This window comes from Rhinichthys klamathensis, unplaced genomic scaffold (assembly GCF_029890125.1).
Source record: "Rhinichthys klamathensis goyatoka isolate OS25496 unplaced genomic scaffold, OSU_Roscu_1.1 h1tg000188l_1, whole genome shotgun sequence".
Classification (NCBI taxonomy): domain Eukaryota; kingdom Metazoa; phylum Chordata; class Actinopteri; order Cypriniformes; family Leuciscidae; genus Rhinichthys; species Rhinichthys klamathensis.
The window spans coordinates 516,431-539,576 of NW_026606715.1; the positions used below are offsets into that span (position 1 = coordinate 516,431).

General features: G+C 42.1%; 1 protein-coding gene across 1 annotated transcript in view; it reads right to left on the reverse strand.

Moving 5' to 3' along the window:
- LOC130095201 (exportin-5-like) overlaps positions 1-23,146 on the reverse strand; it is a 122,737-nt gene that overhangs the window by 32,452 nt on the left and 67,139 nt on the right. The window contains exons 13-16 of the mRNA XM_056261887.1: positions 6,876-7,008; positions 4,859-4,886; positions 2,758-2,859; positions 2,516-2,671 (exon numbers count right to left, since the gene is read on the reverse strand). Of these exons, the coding sequence (XP_056117862.1) occupies positions 2,516-2,671; positions 2,758-2,859; positions 4,859-4,886; positions 6,876-7,008 (419 nt within the window). The remainder of the gene's footprint in view (positions 1-2,515; positions 2,672-2,757; positions 2,860-4,858; positions 4,887-6,875; positions 7,009-23,146) is intronic.

Here is a 23,146-nt window from a genome sequence, read left to right on the forward strand (position 1 = left end):
TGACACCGCGTGAAGGTAGGAATAAAACATTGTCGGAGCCATAATGCGCCGCAGATGTGTGCACTGTAAATAAGGGGTTTACACATAGGCCTACTCCGTTTGCAGTGCATATTTTTATACCCATGTCAACAGGTTGGAGCTTTCACTGCACGCGGATGCAGCGAGCTGTAGTTGGTCCTGTGCGGTGCGTGCAGAGATCGTTTGTGCTGCAGGCGCTGAATTAAAGTGACAGCGCATGGTTCGTGGTCAAACTGAACACGGATTGACATGAAAATATTAAATATATGCATTTAATTAAATTTATAAGAAGTAATGCATTGAATAATACGTTTATTGGGTTTAAACTTGAATACGTCTGTGAAAGAATGCATAGTAGGCTATAAAAAAAATTTAAACAACACGGAAATAGCGACAATTGTGCATATAAATGACTATATATGGGCTTAAAGTACAACCTGTGAGCAGTTTTTCAAGATCCTTTTGTGATCTTCGTTTTACACTTGTTGATGCGCAGCGGGTCATCTTAAAAGTGCCGTCGGAGCTACCTATCTCTGTATAACGGCCGTTGGAGCCCTCTGCTGGTAGGGAATCGTAAGATGGCCGCTCGAACACTTCCGGTGGCTTCACTGCCTGGTGGCAGTTTAGAACGTCATGAGCTATCCAGTCATTATACAGATCAGTGGGAGTAAAGCCTTGTTTATACTCGACGCGTCCGCACGAGCGCGAAGGTGCGCGCGGCAAAAATGACGCGTTTGGTGCGCAAGACCGGCAAGACCCCATTTCGCTTGGCTTTTTTAGTAACAGCGCGCGTGGCGCCGAGTCCGAGGATGAACGACTTCAAGCCGAATCTGCCCGAGCATGTACGTCTCACCGCACCGGCACCCAGTTTGCGCGTCGTTTTTTTTTTACTGTGTGTGATTTATTTAATGGAAAGCACATTCACTTCTAGTTGTCTTGCTTAATTTTAAATAAACGTAGAGCAAGTAGCTAACCAGTGTCTGCTCGTTTATTCAAACTAAGTTCTATAACAGACGAACGCCGCTCTGCATACGTCATCTCCTTCATCGCTCTGATTGGTTTTAGGTCTATCCGCGACGTCTGTTGGTGACGCCCCTCTGGAAATGATTTGTCTATGAAGCTTTGCCAGACCATAACTCAGTTACAACTGAGAATGGTCTGGTTTTAACCAGGCTAAAGATAGACATTTTTCGCAGAATATTTTTCACCAGAGAAACGAGGGCGCCGCCATCTTTAGAATATTGTCTTTGAACTTCCGTTTTTGCGGTTGCTCTGTATATTTCTATGGCATCGCTGTCCAGGAGTAATTAGCTGGTGAAGTTGATTGACTTATTGTAGAGTTAACGAAAGTTATAATGAGCATTGTAATGTTTATGATAAGCATTGTAAAGCATATCTTAACAAATGGACCTTGAGAATTTTTTTTAACGAGCCGTTCATTCATAACTAGGCAAGATCGCTGTGAAAATTCAGACCGGAAGTCAAAAGACAATGAGCTCAGCGCGGAAAAGGGCCGTGGCTACATAAGGTCTATACATGAGACCAGCTGCGCTTTCTCGCTCTCCTATCTCTTCGACAGCAAGTTACACACAAAACCGCCTCCCCTCACTGTGTTAAATAAGCAAACAGTTGAGAAAGAAAATGCATGTGTAACAGTATGAGTGGGTGCATTAGCTCTTAAAGTGACAGCAGCCTAATATACCTGCTGCCAAATTATGAGATAATATTAAAAATATCTATATGGCAGTTTCTCTTAGTGGCCAGTGAAAATGCTGAGTGGCTAGTAACTTTGGAAAACAACTAGCCACAGGGGCTGGTGAGTAAAAACATTAATGTCAAGCCCTGACCACAGGTATATATATTTTAAAAAAAAGTAATTTGACCTAAACATCGAGACATCCTAAAACTACAATTTCTTCGACACCCCTAAATGAGGGGTTAGATGGTATTTTAGTGTGTGCAAAGCACTTTGTTGTCATCTCGGGCACGAAGAATGCTTATACCTGGTGAACCGCTTTTCACCTGGTTAGTTTTTCATTTTGCTTATATTTCGGCATTTCAAATCTATAAAAGGTGCGATCACATTCACACTAGCAAAAAAAGAAGAAGAAGAAAAAAGGCCATTGTCAATAGCTTAGAGCAGTGTTTCCCGACCCTGCTCCTTGAGGCACACCAACAGTGCACATTTTTGATGTCTCCCTTTTCTGACCCATATATTTCTGGTCTTGGAAACACTGGCTTAGAGATGTATAAAGCATTCTCACACAGAGGCTCAAACCAAGCAGCTTCCTGTTGGTCAGTGTGGTGAATTCATGTGACCAACTTGAACATGAGCAAAATTTGCATTTGGAACTTTTTCGCTCTTAAGCAAAAGTTCTGATCGTGCAGATTCCAATGCAACATTTTGCTGTACAACAGTAAATATGACTGAGCCTTAATGCTTTCCAAGATTTAAACAACGCTTTACAGTGCTGAAACAGCAGATTATATCCCTCACCTTATCGAGTACTTGAGGCAGGAACTGAGGTTGGTGTTTGACGAAGGGAAAGAGAGTGGATATGATGGTAAGAACACAGGACAGAATGAGAGGATCTCTTGTCTCATAGTTTACAACCATCTGCAGCAGCTCCATGCCCTCATCTATGGGAAGCTTCTACAGGAGTGGGAAAAAAGTCTCAATAACAAGATCCGCTTTAAAGCCCTCACCGCTGTACCATGAAAGACATTGGATGGTCTTGCCTCTTTTTCAAGGATTTTGAAGAGCTGTCCAAATACACTTTCAGTGAAGAAAGTCATGGCATCCCACTGAACCGCTGAAGGGGACAGAGCAGAACAGAGAACCTTATCTATCTTAGCTTCAACAGACAACAATAAGACACAAATGAAGGCATGCAAAGGAACGTTCTAAGGTAATACACATGTACCAGTGATTAGCATCAATCGATTATTGCCTGTGGTAACCAACATCAGTGTTTTAAGTCTATGAATAAAATGAATTAACGTGAACATTTGTAAACAAATGAGGCAGCGCCTCATGAATGAGAATCTGTATGTATTTAATGTAAATCAAACTCAATCTCATTCCACAATGAATCAAAGCTTTATGACATAGGTACACTGATCATCAGCCAAAACATTAAAACCAATATGCAGCCAAAACAGCTCTGATGTGTTAAGGCATGAACTCCACAAGACCTCTGAGTGTGTCCTGTGGTATCTGGGACCAAGATATTAGGAGTGGATGCTTTAAAGGTGACCTATTGTGCCCATTTCACATGATGTAATATAAATATCTGATGCCCTCAGAATGTATCTGTGAAGTTTCAGCTCAAAATACCACCCAGTAATAGTCAAAGTTGCCCCTTTTTGGGTGTTAGGGAAAACGCTCAGTTATTTTTGTGTGTCCCTTTAAATGCAATTGAGTTGCTGCTCCCTGCTCCCGTTCAGAAGACGGCCGATCATTTACACGAGCTTCGGGTACTGGAACATCATAACAGCCGGATTTCTCTCAGGCAAAATGTCATTAATACCCAGTAGCGGAGTGCAGCCTTATATGTTTGAACTGGACTATTGTTTATGAAATGTTTTTCTGCTTTACGGTGACTCTTTGGAGAAATTTTAAATAACGTTTGGAACCTGGCATATCCTGAGGTTAGAGTCCCTGTAAAGGTAATTCTAAAAAAAAATTCTAAACACATTATAAATGTTAGAAATGTATTGCTAAAACATATTACAAAGACTGTGAACTGTGAAGTACTGAATTGTGGAGTTAGACTGTTAAACAGTTTTTCACCATTGCTATTTTCCGGATTTTTTTGGCGGGGCTAAAATGGGGCTCGATGACGCACTGGAGCCCATGAGCTCCTGGACACGCCCCTACTTGATGACGCACTGGAGCCCATGAGCTCCTGGACACGGCCCTACTTGATGACGCACTGGAGCCCATGAGCTCCTGGACACGCCCCTACTTGATGACGCACTGGAGCCCATGAGCTCCTGGACACGCCCCTACTTGATGACGCACTGGAGCCCATGAGCTCCTGGACACGCCCCTACTTGATGACGCACTGGAGCCCCTGAGCTCCTGGACACGCCCCTACTTGATGACGCACTGAGGCCACTGAGCTCCTGGACACACCCCTACTCGATGACGCACTGGAGCCCATGAGCTCCTGGACACACCCCTACTCGATGACGCACTGGAGCCCATGAGCTCCTGGACACACCCCTACTCGATGACGCACTGGAGCCCATGAGCTCCTGGACACACCCCTACTTGATGACGCACTGAGGCCACTGAGCTCCTGGACACACCCCTACTCGATGACGCACTGGAGCCCATGAGCTCCTGGACACGGCCCTACTCGATGACGCACTGGAGCCCATGAGCTCCTGGACACACCCCTACTCGATGACGCACTGGAGCCCATGAGCTCCTGGACACACCCCTACTCGATGACGCACTGGAGCCCATGAGCTCCTGGACACACCCCTACTCGATGACGCACTGGAGCCCCTGAGCTCCTGGACACGCCCCTACTTGATGACGCACTGAGGCCACTGAGCTCCTGGACACACCCCTACTCGATGACGCACTGGAGCCCATGAGCTCCTGGACACACCCCTACTCGATGACGCACTGGAGCCCATGAGCTCCTGGACACACCCCTACTCGATGACGCACTGGAGCCCATGAGCTCCTGGACACACCCCTACTCGATGACGCACTGGAGCCCATGAGCTCCTGGACACGGCCCTACTTGATGACGCACTGGAGCCCATGAGCTCCTGGACACGCCCCTACTTGATGACGCACTGGAGCCCATGAGCTCCTGGACACGCCCCTACTTGATGACGCACTGCAGCTCCTGGACACGCCCCTACTTGATGACGCACTGGAGCCCCTGAGCTCCTGGACACGCCCCTACTTGATGACGCACTGGAGCCCATGAGCTCCTGGACACGCCCCTACTTGATGACGCACTGGAGCCCCTGAGCTCCTGGACACGGCCCTACTTGATGACGCACTGGAGCCCATGAGCTCCTGGACACGCCCCTACTTGATGACGCACTGGAGCCCCTGAGCTCCTGGACACACCCCTACTCGATGACGCACTGGAGCCCATGAGCTCCTGGACACACCCCTACTCGATGACGCACTGGAGCCCATGAGCTCCTGGACACACCCCTACTCGATGACGCACTGGAGCCCATGAGCTCCTGGACACGCCCCTACTCGATGACGCACTGGAGCCCATGAGCTCCTGGACACACCCCTACTTGATGACGCACTGGAGCCCATGAGCTCCTGGACACACCCCTACTTGATGACGCACTGAGGCCACTGAGGCTGGCCCCTCCCCTAACAATAGAGCACATTCACATCAGTTTGGCGCTCAATTGCGAGTTACTGTCAGTACTATTAGTTACTACCGTTACTACAGCCTACAGTTTGCTAGCTAGCTATGCCTTCGACACGGAAATGCGTAGGCTACTACCTGGATGCGATCATGTACAAAACAGATCGGTGTCTTTATTTAAATTTCCTAAAAACGATCACATCACATCTACACATCAAGGTGGATTCATTTTGTGAAGAGCCAACATTGATGGAGAGCTGAGGATCACCACCAACACCCGCCTCTGTAGTGATCATTTTACACGGGATAGTTTTATAAACTTTGGTCGGAGACAACTGGGATTCACTGATAATCCGCTGTTACTGGTGAATGGGGCCGAACCGACTATCTCCCGCCTCGGCCTTCATCTCCCCGTCCCGAAAGCAGTATCACCTAATATCACCGTCGGAAGCTTTCCCGCGAGTGGGCGTGGTTTCAGCGCAGCCAGCGGACACGCCCCCAGCGTTTGAGAGCAGAGAATAATGCTCATTTTTTCAAGATTTTGATAGCTTATTTTATGTACTTGCCGGCTTTATTATAATTTAAATTTGGCTGGGTGGCTAATAACACATTTTTCTGTGGTGTGACAAACTCAGAACACATACTTAATTTTGACTTTACAGGGACTTTAAATGATTAAAGCTGTGTGTCTGAAAAACAGGTCTAATTCTTGTCAGAATTCTACCTCATCATGTAATCTTTGCATTAAAGCTGCAGTCGGCAAGTCTGGCAGATTGAGTGGACTTAGGCAAAATTTTGAATGTTTACAACTCTCATGCCCCTCCCCCACTATCAACGGATACCCTCCCACCGAGTTCGTGCTCGTCGTGTGCACCAGATTATCTGTGAACGTGCCCGTCTCATCAGCATCCATCAACACCATGGAGTATTTGGAGGTATGCTGTCCTGGCTAATCTACCGATAGATTGCAATTGCTAATGTCATTTATACTCTAAATGAGCTTACTTGATTTGTTAGTGTTTTGAAAGCGAGATGCATCCGCCATCACTCTTCGTTACTGCGCGAACTTCAGGCGTGTGCATGTGATTGTTACGTGTGCGAGGGGTGGCGTGTGCCCGATCTGTGATTGACAGTCAGATCTCACACACCCCTGCGCTGATTGGACCCGATGATCCGGGAGCTGTGGATTTTTGCAAAACAAATAACACGCTCCAGGTGGAGTTAGAAGCTCGGGTTTTTTTTCTAAAACAACTTTATTTATGTTGATCTGTCGGATTATAGTGTCGATTTCAGTGAATATGATAAAAAAAATGTTGCCGACGGCAGCTTTAAAATAATGTTTCCAATGCAATGAACCAGGGGTCTGAACCGGTTATGAAGAATATGTCACACAGTTGTGACAAAAAAAAAATAGAAAGCAGCAGCACATTTACAAAAACAGCACAAACGTTTTCCAGATTAAAAAGTACCTACCATTAGAAAGGGTAGGAACAATACTCACGTGTTGTATTCCCAGTATCTATAGGTGTGTTGATCTGATACTGCGCCCACTCCCTTGCAATTTGAAAAGCCTCAAACGGGACAATTTTACAAGCCAGACGAACTGCTTCCCCCTGATGAGCCCTGAAAGCTGTTTAACAAATATTGTTAAAGGGTAAACCAAACCGTTGCATATTTTTATAGAAAGAAAAAATATCAATAATCTTTAAAAAGACAACAATATAGGTTGTATTCATATTCTTTCTTTGTGATCATTTTGAGATTCAAACCATTTTATTTCTGCCATAACTTTACACATCACACAGGGCATGCACTGGATGGTGTGGGATTTTTCTTCTTCTTCTGTTATTCATTAACCTAACTGTTATTAATTTTCCTAACCACATCAAATTCAATCACATATTAAAGCTGCAAGCAGCATTTATCGGGGTTCAAGCAGTTAAGGCCTTTAAGCACATAAGCATTTAAGACATTAAGTTTTATTTAGCATACATTTAACCACTGACATAATAGATGGAAAAGACCATTTACAGCCAATACAGGCATTTTACCATAGGAAATTCAACAGAGTCCAGAGAATTGTCCTAGACTGGTTTGGTTCCGATTGAGCGAAAAAGCTAGGACTAGTTCACAAAAGTAGGTTTATAACATTTTCGTTAACTAGATCTATCAAAGATATGCATATTGTGTGGATGTGTGCAACACCACGTGATTACAGAGCTGTAAAACTTTTTAGCGCCAAAGGCCGATTTCTTTCAAAATTCTCCGTTAACCTCGGCGTCCGTTAACCTTGTTTAATGTGCTCAAAATTCATTGGTCGATGGCGGCCATGTTTTTTTAGATATGCCATTATCCTTTTACACATACATGGTACCAAGACACTGCACACCAAATTTCAGGTCAATCGGACTAACGGTCATGTGGTCATAGCCATTTTTTTTTTTTTTTCATGTTATAGCGCCACCTACTGTTTGATCGTCACAATGTTTTTACTGTGACCTCAGATTGAACTCATTCACATGTGTACCAAGTTTAGTGAAGATATCATTTACTTTGAGTTATAGCCATTTTAGAAAAATAGGCTCCTCCCAAAACGTTAATTTTGCGCCTCTTAACCCTAACCAGTGACATAATAGATGGAAACAACAATTTACAGGCAATACAGGCAATTTACCATAGGAAATATATGGTCTTAAAGCTTTTTAACAGTTATAACGCCACCTATGGTCCGATCTCCATAAAATGTTGCATGTTTGTTAACTATGTTGTCACATGCTCACCAATTTGTGAAGTTCTGAGTTTTTATTTATGATTTATAGGCTTTTGAGTTATTGCCACGCCCCTTTTCTAAATCATCCTGTTATAACAATATGAAAAACACAAAAGTTCAACTTTTTTGATAATTATTGACCTAGAGAGTCCAGAGAATTGTCCTAGACTGGTCTGGTCCCGTTTGGGCAAAAAAACAGGGACTAGTTCGCAAAATATTTGAAATTGACCTTTACTCTTATTTTGTATATAAGGTGCGGTGTGGCTTGGACATGGTGTCTGTCGAATATAAACTAGGCGCCTATCTTTAGTAGGGCTGCAACGATTAGTCGACGTTGTCGACAACGTCGACAATAAAAATTTGTCGACAAATATCTTTGTTGTCGAGTAGTCGTTTGATCTCACGTGACCTAATGTAAGGGCCTGCAATCCCGCGATTTGACCGCTACGGCGCTGTAGCGCTAGAGTGTAGTGCAGCCCTTACAAATGCTATTGCGGTAGAAGAGAAAACAGCGCGAATTATGACAGTGCAAACGAATCCGAACTAGCAAGGTTTAGGTTTGGGAAAGTTTCACAAAACTTCAAATCAAGAATGCTGTCTTGTGCAATTTTCACGGGAGCACAACATGCATGTTGGAGTGCAAGAGGAAACATCCCGGCAAAAGAGGAGCCGGTGAGAAGTGAGTGTTCTCCAGCTGGAGCTTAGCCTACTAACCAGCGGCAAATCTCTCTTTATTAGAGAATGCAATACTACTAATAATAGTAATAATATTATCAATAGTAATATAATTACAGTAATGTGATGACTTATTTTGTATAGAATAAAGCTTGATCGAGCTTAGGAGTCAGGGCTGTTTTTATTATTGTAACACTATTAGTATATTAGGTATTATTATAGTCTTATCACTTGCCTGTATTTTGTTCAATAATCATGAAGACTTACAAAACGAGATGTTATATCCTTCCTATGATATAGGAAGAATATCATAGCAGTTACTTTATCATACTATAAATTAAAAGGTGAATGAGAACGTCTCTGTCAGCTCAATTGTCATGTAAAAAAATATTGCAATTTTATAATTATAATAATTGTTTGCAGATTAATATTTTACCATTCTTTGTGTCCTGAAGTAAATGTCCCTTTTTCTGTTTCAGTTCTAAGAAAAGCAGTGGGCCTATTAAACAATGCTTAGAGAGCATTTGTGTGTGATTTGAGTTGGACCGAAATCTGAAAACTTAAAGAGAATGACCTGTTTAGTTGGCTCAAAGTTCATTAAAACAACTATTTCAAAAGCTGAAGTGATTTTCTTTTTTTATATTATAGTTAGAATATGTATAACTCAATGTTTTAACTAATTGGAAAAGCTGAATAATCGTTCCAAACTTACTGATTAGTCTGCGAAATAATCGACGATTAGTCGATTAATCGTTCTAATAATCGTTAGATTAATCGATTATCAAAATAATCGTTTGTTGCAGCCCTAATCTTTAGGTAAGCGGCGTGGAGAGACGCTTCTGAAATGCTGCGTCGTGGCTGGTGTAAACACAAGCATTCACTAGATTGGGCGCAATCAGCTCTGGTAGCCGAGCATCACAGCTGTAACGCACTGAAGAGTGTAAATAAGGGGTTACAGTCAATACCCTACGAATGGAATGTTATTACGCATCATGGAACCAGGGTGGGAAATTAGCACCCGCCACCAGCCAATGGCGGGTACTTTTTCAAAGTGGCGGGTGACTTTGCCTTGTATACCAGCCACAGTGGCGGGTAGATTGTAAAACATTTTTATTGGTTACTAAAAACATTCCTTGTAACGGATTGGACAGCTTTTGTCAAAGAATGCTGTTGCTAAGTAACAATAATGCACTTTTGTCGAGTAACTAATTTGATTGGTTTTCAGTGCTGTGCGACACGGACACAGCGCTGAACGGACCGTGACACATATAGCTGAGGTACAGACGAAAGGAAAATTAAAAAAATGTGGCGACATAAACCCGGTGTTAAGAGGCCCGCCGCGGAGTCAGCAGTAGCTATGAATGTACAAACTGTTGAGGGCGAAGTAAATAAAAAGAGAAGGTACTTTTCGAACAAGTGGCGCATTGATGATAAAGGGAAACCGAGGGAATGGTTAGCCTACCTTCCCGTCGAACAGTCCATGCACTGTACTTACTGTCGAACCTATGCGTCGTCCGAAAATGCAAACAATTCGTTCGTTAGAGGAACAACTAACCTTGAGTCAATAAAAGAGCACGAGTCATAGTATGTATTAATTTTGTATTAATAATTTTAAAAAAATGATTGAAGGAATTCAAAATATGCTAGTGCACTTTCTTTTATAAATTTGAATTGTGGAAAAAGTGGCTGGTAAAAAATAAGTGGCTGGTAAAATTGGGCATCCACCAGCCACTGTGGCTGGTGGGCAAAAAAGTTAATTTTCCACCCTGCATGGAACATTGCACTCCCCAACTCGCGAAAGGTCGGATTTGCTCCATGTTTTGATAATGTTTGTTTAGAAAACCATGAATCCATGTAAGACACAATGTCATTAGACACAATCCATGTCATTACAATCAATGAATCCATGTTATTCAACACAATGTTAACATGTAAAGGTTTTTTTTGTTTTGTTTTTTGCAGTGATGACAGTGACGAGCTCAGACCTGTGATAGGTGTCATGTGACAGTGGTATTGCTATCAAATAGAAAATTATATTTATTTCCTTATTAAAAGGAAATAGTTCTCTTTGTAGTTTGTTTCAGAAAGATGAGTGACAAATATAAACAATTTATAACAGTCAAAAAATCAAAACAGACATCACTGACTAGTAGGGCTGTCAACTTTAGTCGTTTAGTCGACTAATCAGTTGATGCCGTCTTGGTCGACTGACATTCTCATTGGTCGACAAGTTGCATAATTTTTACCAACAGAAATAAATTAATTGATTTACTCCTTGATATTTATTCCTTTATAAGCAGTTATATATTACTGTATTCTAAATATAATTAGCCTATGTTTTATCCCCAAATTTAAATGTTTTAATTTAGGCTATTCTGCGCCAGTATAGCGCACCATGTAGAACACTCGGGAACCGCACCTGTGGCTGGCTGCATTGCAGCTTCGTGATCAGTAAAGAATATAGGTAGTTCTGCTGTATTCATTCAGTTAGAATGCTATTTGTTTTGGCTTTAGTCGACAAAATCTCCAAGAAATCTAAATCTTTTGTCTGGCTGAATTTTACAAAAAAAAAGACAAGACTGTGGAGTGCAAGCTATGCTGCTGCGCCATTCACATATAGGCGTAGAAAACGCTAGTCGTGCCGCGTTCTCCTTTTTCCAAAGCGCTAGGGCGGTTGCGCTCCGGAGGCGTCTGTTGTTTCTAAGCTTGTTGTTGTTAAGGTTCTGGTCACATGACCTACGGTGCGCTTGCAGCATTCTGAAAAGTTGAGATGTTTTCATCTAGATGCGGCGTGGACGCGCTTGGAAAAGATGACCGTGTCGCTTCCATTATGAGCGCGCATGCCGCGCGCCTACATTTGAAATAACGAATTTGAGCGCGCAAAAGACGCCTGCTCTGCATCCCTGCAACCTCCACTCCTGCAGAGCACATATTTTCCAAAGCAGGATTTATTGTTAAGTCGAGGAGCTGTCTTTTACCCAAGAATGTGGACATGTTAGTATTTTTTGCCCACAACATAAAAAAGGTTTGAAAATAGCCTAAATAATGTAACAAAATGAAAATAAACCTATATGTAGGGCCCTATGAAATCCGTTTTATTTTTTCCCAAATTCCGTTTTATTTTTTCCCAAATTCCGTTTTTTCCATTTTAATTTTTGGGAATTCATTTTTTTTTACCCTTTACTGTTATTTTAGTCATAAAAAGAGTGTGCTTTTAAAGTTAATGGTTAAAATGTATACAAATAAAATAGGAATGACCTTAAATTATAGACATTTACTCAGTAGCCTTTTCAGGACAAATACTGCATGATGCAACATGACACTAAACTCTTCAAGTAACAACAAAATATGGTTATGGGCTTTAAACAGTCCAGTAAAATAAATTATATTAGTTTAAAGTTTAAATAAAAGTCACACTCTGTCTCTCTCTCGCCCAGTGTCGCTCGCGGAGTTTGCTTCGCTTTTGTCCAGTCAGGCGCAGACGCGGTGTGTTTGTGTGTGTGTGTGTGTGTATGTGAGAGAGACGCGTGAGTGAGAGAGATGGAGGGAGAGCGGGGAAAGGAAATACAACGGAAAGAATACGATGCGTGATTTAAATAGCGTATAAAAAATAAACGAAACGCAATATGTGGCGGCCGGAGTTGATTTTGTGGCCGCGAATTAGTCTATGTGTGGGAAACACTGCATAAAAGTCACGTGCGAACTGCTCGGCTCGGTACTGAGGGCTTATAGCGTCGAGTTTCTTAACTTTTTCGCCGAGGAAAGCAGAGCTGTGGGAGCTGCTTTTCATTGTTTTGATGCCGTCATTGGAGCTGAAATGACGGGAGGTCCCCCGGTCTGCATTTTCACCAGACATACGGTCTTCTCCCACACAAAAACAGAATTTCAATCCAAATATGTAAAATTCCACGAAATTCCGCGTTAACACTAGATTCCGCGTTAATTTGCCAATTCCGTAATTCCGTCCGCGATTCCGTGATCGCGGAAATCATAGGGCCCTATATATGCCTTCCTACTATACAGCCTATAATTATTAGGATTGTTTTTTAGGCTATTTGGGTTTGTGTGTTTTAAAATGCCTAGATCGACTGAACAAAAGTTAACCCAAAGCTTTGAAAGTAAAGAAGAATATACACCAGTATAAACGAGAGCTTTTGTTATGATTTTACATTATTTGGCAGTTTTAGCAGTTATATTTTTTGTAGCGTGTGGTGTGATCAGGTGCGCGATTGTGACGGTCACTATAGATCTAGGACAGAACTTCTCACTTTTCAGTAAAAAAAAAATCACTTAATTTTCAACTAATTTTATTATTATAGTTTTGTAGTATTGATTTTTTGTTGTTTTATAAATGCTCTATGACAATTGTTTAATAAATGTTCAATAAAAATGCAAAACATCGCATCTTTTTTTATTTTTATTTTGTTGACTGATCGTTGTGCAAGACAGGACTTTGGTCGACTAAGGATTTCTCTGGTTGACTAACGTTACAGCATTAACGACTAGTCATTTCTTTTGGGATGAATGAATGATGAAATGTACAAAAAGAAATGTAATCAGATATTGGATTCGACTTAAAACACAATGATTCAGAATTCCTTCCAATAAACACATTTACTGTCAATAGTAAACAGTATGTTCAACATTATGAATTGGAAATGCTGGAAAGATGAAAAGATTCAGTTGAACAAAGTTCATGAATAAAACGACTCAGTTGAACAAAGTTCGTGAATCAAAGGATTCAGTTTAAAGAGTTGTTCAAAGTTCTCCGACTTTGTTCAAAGTCTGTTCATTTCAGAAGCAAAAATAAACCAATCAATCACTAAATCCCATGAATCAAAGTCCTTTAAAACCGAAAAAGGTTTAAAAGGAGTCCGAAAAACAAAAGAAACTTGGAGACATCTTACCAGTTGATAGTTTCAAAACAGGATACTGCGGATCACATTCACATAGGGAAAAACTGAGAACAAGGAAACACAGCCTTGCAAAACACAAGACAAACGTCCAATAATTAAGTATGCGCATCTCAAATGACACATTAATCTAACTTCTCGACATTTATAGAACAATCAACACTCATAAATCACTCATTGTCTCAACTCATGATACAATAAGCATCGTTACACGTGGTAGCTTTAGCTTTAGCTAACTAGCTCAGCTCGCGCTGTGAGTGCGGTCTACTCATATCAAATCATTTCTGAAATTGACATATCTTTCATATCTTTTATCTTTCAAATGTCTTTTTATATTCAGATTTAATATTTTAAAAAATCACTCACCAAAACCAAATTCAATACAGATTTCCACTGCACTTTTCTCTCTATGACAACACAACAGCCTGACGCATCCAAAGTTTCCAAGTGCACTCAATCACAGTTCCCGTTCGATTATGATTTTGTGAAAGAAGTGTGTGCAGAAATGCTCCGTGTGCTGCTGCCTGTACTGTTCTCATCTGATTCCCTCTGTTGAATGCTGACTGACGGCGGCGCCTGCGCGAACTGTGGGCGGGCCTAATGAATATGCCGCTGCTGTTGTTTCTCAGGGCTGTCAGTCACTGCAGCACAATCAGTGATTGTTAAGTGTACAACTATGGAAGGATTTACAATTGATATTACACATTTTGACAAGAGACACTCTACACAAGAAAAATGAGTTTTAAAAAATATTTTAAGGAACATTTATTAGCACTATATATAGTAAATTGTTGATTTTGATATTTGGAATAAATGTTAGGTTCATTGACTTAACTTTTTATTTTTTTGATTAAATGTAGTATTTGTATTTAATTGTTGGGACCCCAGGAAGAGAAGCCTCTAGCTGCCTCTGTACTGGTTAATGGGGATCCAAATAAATAAACTTAGATCATAGGAAAGACCATTTACAGCCAATACAGGCAATTTACTAAGGAACAATATTTTTTTAAAGTGTTTTTTGACAGTTATAGCAGCTTGACCTGCCTGATCTCCACCACTTTTATTAGTAGTCCTCAAAGAGTGCCCATATACATGTCTCAAATTTGTTGTAAATAACTCATTTTGTTTTGAAGTTGAGACACTTATATTTATGAGAGCATAAAAATGATGCATGGGTGATACTGATTGGATTTTTTTTTCAGTTCCTATCATAATTTTGACATTTGGGCATTATTGTTTAGCTATTTACTAGGGCTGTGTATCGATTCAATATATTGCAATATATTTCGATACTGTGCATAAGGCGATATATTGGGATTTTTTTAAAAGTAGGACTATAATTTTAGAAAAAGTATTATTTAAAAAAGACATTATAAAATTCAAACAAGTTTACTTTAGGTAAACAATTCAGTACACAGAAAATCAAACTCCCAGTTTGGGATTGTGGTTCACAGGATCTTAGTGAGCAATTTTTTATATGCTCAAGTAGGCCATAATAAAAGAAAATACATAGCCCCTGTCACAATACACAACACATTATGTGCAATATGAAAAAAGAAAAGACATCTGTCTATGTCAATAAAATAAAATGCTTGCATTCCTAGTACACAGGGTACATCCAACACGTTTTGGTGTTGCAAAAAAACGAACATGATTCCTAAAGTAAACATTGAGGAACAAATGTAAATTGTCAGTTAAAGAAAATACATAGCCCCTGAATGTGACATCTAGGCTAATGCATAACACATAAAGTGCAATCTGAGGTGCAATCTGTCATTAAAAAAAAATGCTTGCACTATTATTCATACACAGGGTACATCCAACACATAGCCTACCGTAAAACTTCAAAGAATAGCTGAGTCCCAAATGGACGCCTGTCTCTTTTACACGCCTGCTGTGGCTACAGGTTTGGGTACAGGCTCAAATAGAGGCCGCGTCTGTTTTTTAGATTTGTGTTGTATTTAATCTTATAAAACCCGTCAGATAGTTCGCTTTTTGGTGGCCGCCAAAGCAAATTTTTGTCCCGCCAAAGCATTTTTTGATCGGTGAGTGATGAAGAATAGAATGACTGCTGCGCTTGACAGGGCGCATGAGAAGAGAGAGAGAGAGCACCCGGCCGCGCGTGCGCACTCTCACGTCTTCAAACAACACGAGCGCTGTCTTGCTCTCTCTCCCTCGCGCATATTATTTATATATTTAAACACAACATTAACGTGAACGACGGTTTTACCAAGAATATTTTTGCACGTAAAAAAAAAAAAAATTGATATTGCGTTTTTGAAAATCGATACAGTATTGCCAAATAAAATATCGCGATACTCGAGTGTATCGATTTTTTCTTACACCCCTACTATTTACTTATGTTTTCAAATTGCCTGTGTTTTTTTTTTTTTTTTGTCTCGATCGGACTAATGGTCTTCGAAGATAACAGTAATTTTTTTAAGCTCTAAATGACACGTTACAAAACCAAAAGGCAAAACCTGGCATGTTTGGTATTGTTGGACTCGGCAAGGATTCAGGAGTATAGGGAGGTCACTCCCGTGAAAAAACGCTGGCTTGAAAAGTCTCAGGCTCCTTCAGGGCATTATGCCGATGACGTATACTGAGTTTTTGAGATACAGCAATGTTCTTATAGATTATCAAGGTACCCTGGACAAAGACACTGCATGCCATCTTTCATTAGACTAACGTTTGGATGCGGTTATAACCATTGTCATGATTTTTTTCCATGTTATAGCGCCACCAAGTGGCCAATCGTCGCAATTTTTTTCATGTGACCTCAGATTGTGCTCATGAACATGTGTCCCAAATTTAGCAAAAATATCTCTTTCCGTTCACAAGTTATAACCATTTTAGTAAAAGTGGCTCTGGTGCCATCAAACGTTTTGGTTCCCCTTAGCGACCGACAATTGAAATTAAATTTTTTTTTGATGATTATTAACAATCAGACTCCAGAGAATATTTCTGCAGTGGTTTGGTTGCGATCAGGCCAAAAACCTAGGAGTAGTTCGCAAAAGTATGTTTTACACAAAAACGCAATTTACTCGTAATTGGAGCCCAAAGGGCGGGCCAAAACCCGGCAGGTATCTTGTCCGGCTTGAGCCAAGGATTCCAACGATGTAAGACACTTGAGCCTACGCCTAACGGTTGAGGAGTTATGAGCCGTTTCGTACTTTTGGCCGCTGTAGCGCCACCTATGGGCCAATCGGGGCGGGCCTTGGTGACGTTGTAGGCGGTGTGAGTACTACCAGCCCCCAAAGTTTCAAAGCTCTACGACTTACGGTTCGTTCTGCCCGATCAGTTTTATGTCTGAATGTTGCATCATGGGAAAATTAACAATAACAATAGGGTTTCAGCACTTCGTGCTTGAACCCCTAATAATGGCCTAAAAAAGGGCCACAAAAAGGCCTCTAAAAAAAAAACCATAGGGTCTAGGCACTTGCCGCTTGCGCTGCTGCGTTCCAAAAACTTTATCAAGCCTTTTAACATGTGCCTCGGAGAGGAAAAAGTAAGTTTTCTGCCCTTTTAGCTCGTTTATCATGGAAATGTGGTGATTTTTTTTTTTACCTTTTAAACTGTGACACCTCCACTGATGGCCCGATCTCCATAAAAGTTTGCACGCTTCTTTAGAATAATATGGCGCACGTGCTCAGCTAATTTGGTGAAGTTCTGAGCAGAGCAGACCATTTTTCAGTCATTTAAATGTCATTTTGCGTAGGATATTATGGAGCATTTTTTCACCTTTATAGCAGTTAAAGCGCCACCGATGGCCCGACGTCCATAAAAGTTTCCAAGCCTCTTTAGGATCAGGTGACGCATGCGCACGCCCGGTTTTGTCAGGTTGTATGCAAATCAGGCAGGAAGAGGGCCGCTTTTAGCCATTTCATGGGATTTGCCATTGAAAAAACATCATTTTGACACCTTTTTAACAGTTATAGCGCCACCAAGTGGCCAGTCGCCGCGTCCTTTTTCAGGCGACCACAGAATGAGCTCTTACACAGGTGCGCTGAGTTTGGTGAAAATATCTCGTTCCGTTCACGAGTTATAGCCAATTTAGTAAAAGGGGCTCCTCCCACTCGGAACGTTTTGGCGTCCCTTAGGGACCGTGAACCGAAATTTCCACTTTTTTTTGATAATTATTGACATTCAGACTCCATAGAATCTCGCTGCACTGGTTTGGTTCCGGCCGGGCCAAAAACCTAGGACTAGTTCGCAAAAGTAGGTTTTTGGAAAAACCCAAAATACCCGAAAATGTACCCAGGGTGACGAGCCAATCCGAGGCAGGTATCTTGTCCGGCTTGAGCCAAGGATTCCAACGATGTAAGACACTTGAGCCTACGCCTAACGGTTGAGGAGTTATGAGCCGTTTCGTACTTTTGGCCGCTGTAGCGCCACCTATGGGCCAATCGGGGCGGGCCTTGGTGACGTTGTAGGGGGTGTGAGTACTACCAGCCCCCAAAGTTTCAAAGCTCTACGACTTACGGTTCGTTCTGCCCGATCAGTTTTATGTCTGAATGTTGCATCATGGGAAAATTAACAATAACAATAGGGTTTCAGCACTTCGTGCTTGAACCCCTAATAATGGCCTAAAAAAGGGCCACAAAAAGGCCTCTAAAAAAAAAACCATAGGGTCTAGGCACTTGCCGCTTGCGCTGCTGCGTTCCAAAAACTTTATCAAGCCTTTTAACATGTGCCTCGGAGAGGAAAAAGTAAGTTTTCTGCCCTTTTAGCTCGTTTATCATGGAAATGTGGTGATTTTTTTTTTTACCTTTTAAACTGTGACACCTCCACTGATGGCCCGATCTCCATAAAAGTTTGCACGCTTCTTTAGAATAATATGGCGCACGTGCTCAGCTAATTTGGTGAAGTTCTGAGCAGAGCAGACCATTTTTCAGTCATTTAAATGTCATTTTGCGTAGGATATTATGGAGCATTTTTTCACCTTTATAGCAGTTAAAGCGCCACCGATGGCCCGACGTCCATAAAAGTTTCCAAGCCTCTTTAGGATCAGGTGACGCATGCGCACGCCCGGTTTTGTCAGGTTGTATGCAAATCAGGCAGGAAGAGGGCCGCTTTTAGCCATTTCATGGGATTTGCCATTGAAAAAACATCATTTTGACACCTTTTTAACAGTTATAGCGCCACCAAGTGGCCAGTCGCCGCGTCCTTTTTCAGGCGACCACAGAATGAGCTCTTACACAGGTGCGCTGAGTTTGGTGAAAATATCTCGTTCCGTTCACGAGTTATAGCCAATTTAGTAAAAGGGGCTCCTCCCACTCGGAACGTTTTGGCGTCCCTTAGGGACCGTGAACCGAAATTTCCACTTTTTTTTGATAATTATTGACATTCAGACTCCATAGAATCTCGCTGCACTGGTTTGGTTCCGGCCGGGCCAAAAACCTAGGACTAGTTCGCAAAAGTAGGTTTTTGGAAAAACCCAAAATACCCGAAAATGTACCCAGGGTGACGAGCCAATCCGAGGCAGGTATCTTGTCCGGCTTGAGCCAAGGATTCCAACGATGTAAGACACTTGAGCCTACGCCTAACGGTTGAGGAGTTATGAGCCGTTTCGTACTTTTGGCCGCTGTAGCGCCACCTATGGGCCAATCGGGGCGGGCCTTGGTGACGTTGTAGGCGGTGTGAGTACTACCAGCCCCCAAAGTTTCAAAGCTCTACGACTTACGGTTCGTTCTGCCCGATCAGTTTTATGTCTGAATGTTGCATCATGGGAAAATTAACAATAACAATAGGGTTTCAGCACTTCGTGCTTGAACCCCTAATAATGGCCTAAAAAAGGGCCACAAAAAGGCCTCTAAAAAAAAAACCATAGGGTCTAGGCACTTGCCGCTTGCGCTGCTGCGTTCCAAAAACTTTATCAAGCCTTTTAACATGTGCCTCGGAGAGGAAAAAGTAAGTTTTCTGCCCTTTTAGCTCGTTTATCATGGAAATGTGGTGATTTTTTTTTTTACCTTTTAAACTGTGACACCTCCACTGATGGCCCGATCTCCATAAAAGTTTGCACGCTTCTTTAGAATAATATGGCGCACGTGCTCAGCTAATTTGGTGAAGTTCTGAGCAGAGCAGACCATTTTTCAGTCATTTAAATGTCATTTTGCGTAGGATATTATGGAGCATTTTTTCACCTTTATAGCAGTTAAAGCGCCACCGATGGCCCGACGTCCATAAAAGTTTCCAAGCCTCTTTAGGATCAGGTGACGCATGCGCACGCCCGGTTTTGTCAGGTTGTATGCAAATCAGGCAGGAAGAGGGCCGCTTTTAGCCATTTCATGGGATTTGCCATTGAAAAAACATCATTTTGACACCTTTTTAACAGTTATAGCGCCACCAAGTGGCCAGTCGCCGCGTCCTTTTTCAGGCGACCACAGAATGAGCTCTTACACAGGTGCGCTGAGTTTGGTGAAAATATCTCGTTCCGTTCACGAGTTATAGCCAATTTAGTAAAAGGGGCTCCTCCCACTCGGAACGTTTTGGCGTCCCTTAGGGACCGTGAACCGAAATTTCCACTTTTTTTTGATAATTATTGACATTCAGACTCCATAGAATCTCGCTGCACTGGTTTGGTTCCGGCCGGGCCAAAAACCTAGGACTAGTTCGCAAAAGTAGGTTTTTGGAAAAACCCAAAATACCCGAAAATGTACCCAGGGTGACGAGCCAATCCGAGGCAGGTATCTTGTCCGGCTTGAGCCAAGGATTCCAACGATGTAAGACACTTGAGCCTACGCCTAACGGTTGAGGAGTTATGAGCCGTTTCGTACTTTTGGCCGCTGTAGCGCCACCTATGGGCCAATCGGGGCGGGCCTTGGTGACGTTGTAGGCGGTGTGAGTACTACCAGCCCCCAAAGTTTCAAAGCTCTACGACTTACGGTTCGTTCTGCCCGATCAGTTTTATGTCTGAATGTTGCATCATGGGAAAATTAACAATAACAATAGGGTTTCAGCACTTCGTGCTTGAACCCCTAATAATGGCCTAAAAAAGGGCCACAAAAAGGCCTCTAAAAAAAAAACCATAGGGTCTAGGCACTTGCCGCTTGCGCTGCTGCGTTCCAAAAACTTTATCAAGCCTTTTAACATGTGCCTCGGAGAGGAAAAAGTAAGTTTTCTGCCCTTTTAGCTCGTTTATCATGGAAATGTGGTGATTTTTTTTTTTACCTTTTAAACTGTGACACCTCCACTGATGGCCCGATCTCCATAAAAGTTTGCACGCTTCTTTAGAATAATATGGCGCACGTGCTCAGCTAATTTGGTGAAGTTCTGAGCAGAGCAGACCATTTTTCAGTCATTTAAATGTCATTTTGCGTAGGATATTATGGAGCATTTTTTCACCTTTATAGCAGTTAAAGCGCCACCGATGGCCCGACGTCCATAAAAGTTTCCAAGCCTCTTTAGGATCAGGTGACGCATGCGCACGCCCGGTTTTGTCAGGTTGTATGCAAATCAGGCAGGAAGAGGGCCGCTTTTAGCCATTTCATGGGATTTGCCATTGAAAAAACATCATTTTGACACCTTTTTAACAGTTATAGCGCCACCAAGTGGCCAGTCGCCGCGTCCTTTTTCAGGCGACCACAGAATGAGCTCTTACACAGGTGCGCTGAGTTTGGTGAAAATATCTCGTTCCGTTCACGAGTTATAGCCAATTTAGTAAAAGGGGCTCCTCCCACTCGGAACGTTTTGGCGTCCCTTAGGGACCGTGAACCGAAATTTCCACTTTTTTTTGATAATAGACTATGTGCACGTTAGCATATGCTACTTCCGGCTGCGAAACCGATAGGGGGTGTCTAGTTTCCGGTAGCCTGATGGACGACGTAGAAGTAACGTTAAACATTGTTTACTTTTCACAATGCAGCAGCGCCTGGTTACCGTAATTCCTCAAATAAAAACCGGTATTCAAATAAACGCCGGGCCTCTGATAATGGCCGGGTGCGTGATCAACGCGGACAAATAAAGGCCGGGGGAAAATTAGTGTGGATAATCTCCTAAATGACTTTCATTGAAGAGATGTTACACCTGTCCACTTCATGCGTGTTCTGTGATCTGATCGTGAAAAGACCATGTATAAATGCCATCCGAAGCACATTCGAGACAATTTAAATCCGATCGCTCAAACCACTTCTTCAGGAGGAGATCTGAGACGAGATTCCAGACGAAATTGCACAAGTGTAAATCAAATGCATCTGATTGTTGAAACCACGTATCTAAATTTTACTCCTCCCAAAAACGCTAAAAAATAAGTGTGAGAGCGTGTTATAGGCTATGTAATGTTATAGCAAGATGTGACAACGCTACTGCAACACGCATCACGGCAGCCGAGCATCTATCCATAAAGCCAACGTGCAAACTATTGCAAATTAAAGTGAAAGTAAGTCGCAGACAATTCTCCTCATCATTAAAAGTAAAGAAACGAAATGATCTTACCAGGCTTGTTGCCGCTCTCGCTTATTGCGGTCTTTTGATTTAGAAATGAGCTGATCTATCAAATGCAGCTGTTGCTTTCGGTGACGTCCACTCCATTAAATCCGCATATAGCGTGGGAATTGAAGATTTATATCCGTTTTGCGAAAACGCATTTGTGAGCAGATTTAAGTAGAATTGTTTTGATAAATCAGAGAGCTTTCCGATCTGAGAAAACACATGAAGTGGCCAGGTGTAAACATCCCCTAATATGCATTCAAGTTCATCGTAACGTACAGCCAATAGATGGTAGTAGACAATAGATGTAACACACATATAATTTAGTGCTGCTAGTGTAACGGTCTTTTCAACAACTTTAATGAAAACGAAATTGTCTTGAGGAGCATGGAACCCAGACGGAAATTTGATTTAGATTTTTTTTAAATAAAGCGCCTGCCTCTAATAAAAGCCTGTTACCTTCTGCAGTTTAGGTAAATAAAGGCCCCAGCTTTTATTTGAGGAATTATGGTATTACCACCGACTGCCCTTTGAAAAGTGAATCGGTTTTTTTTATGTTTTAGGTCCATTGCGAACGATTAAACTAACTTAACGCCGGTCCACTGATGTAAACAAGACGGCAACCGGAAACGAAGTACCCAATTTCCACCCTCAAGCCGGAAGTTAGCATTTTTCTCGTGCACAGAGCGAATTATTGACATTCAGACTCCATAGAATCTCGCTGCACTGGTTTGGTTCCGGCCGGGCCAAAAACCTAGGACTAGTTCGCAAAAGTAGGTTTTTGGAAAAACCCAAAATACCCGAAAATGTACCCAGGGTGACGAGCCAATCCGAGGCAGGTATCTTGTCCGGCTTGAGCCAAGGATTCCAACGATGTAAGACACTTGAGCCTACGCCTAACGGTTGAGGAGTTATGAGCCGTTTCGTACTTTTGGCCGCTGTAGCGCCACCTATGGGCCAATCGGGGCGGGCCTTGGTGACGT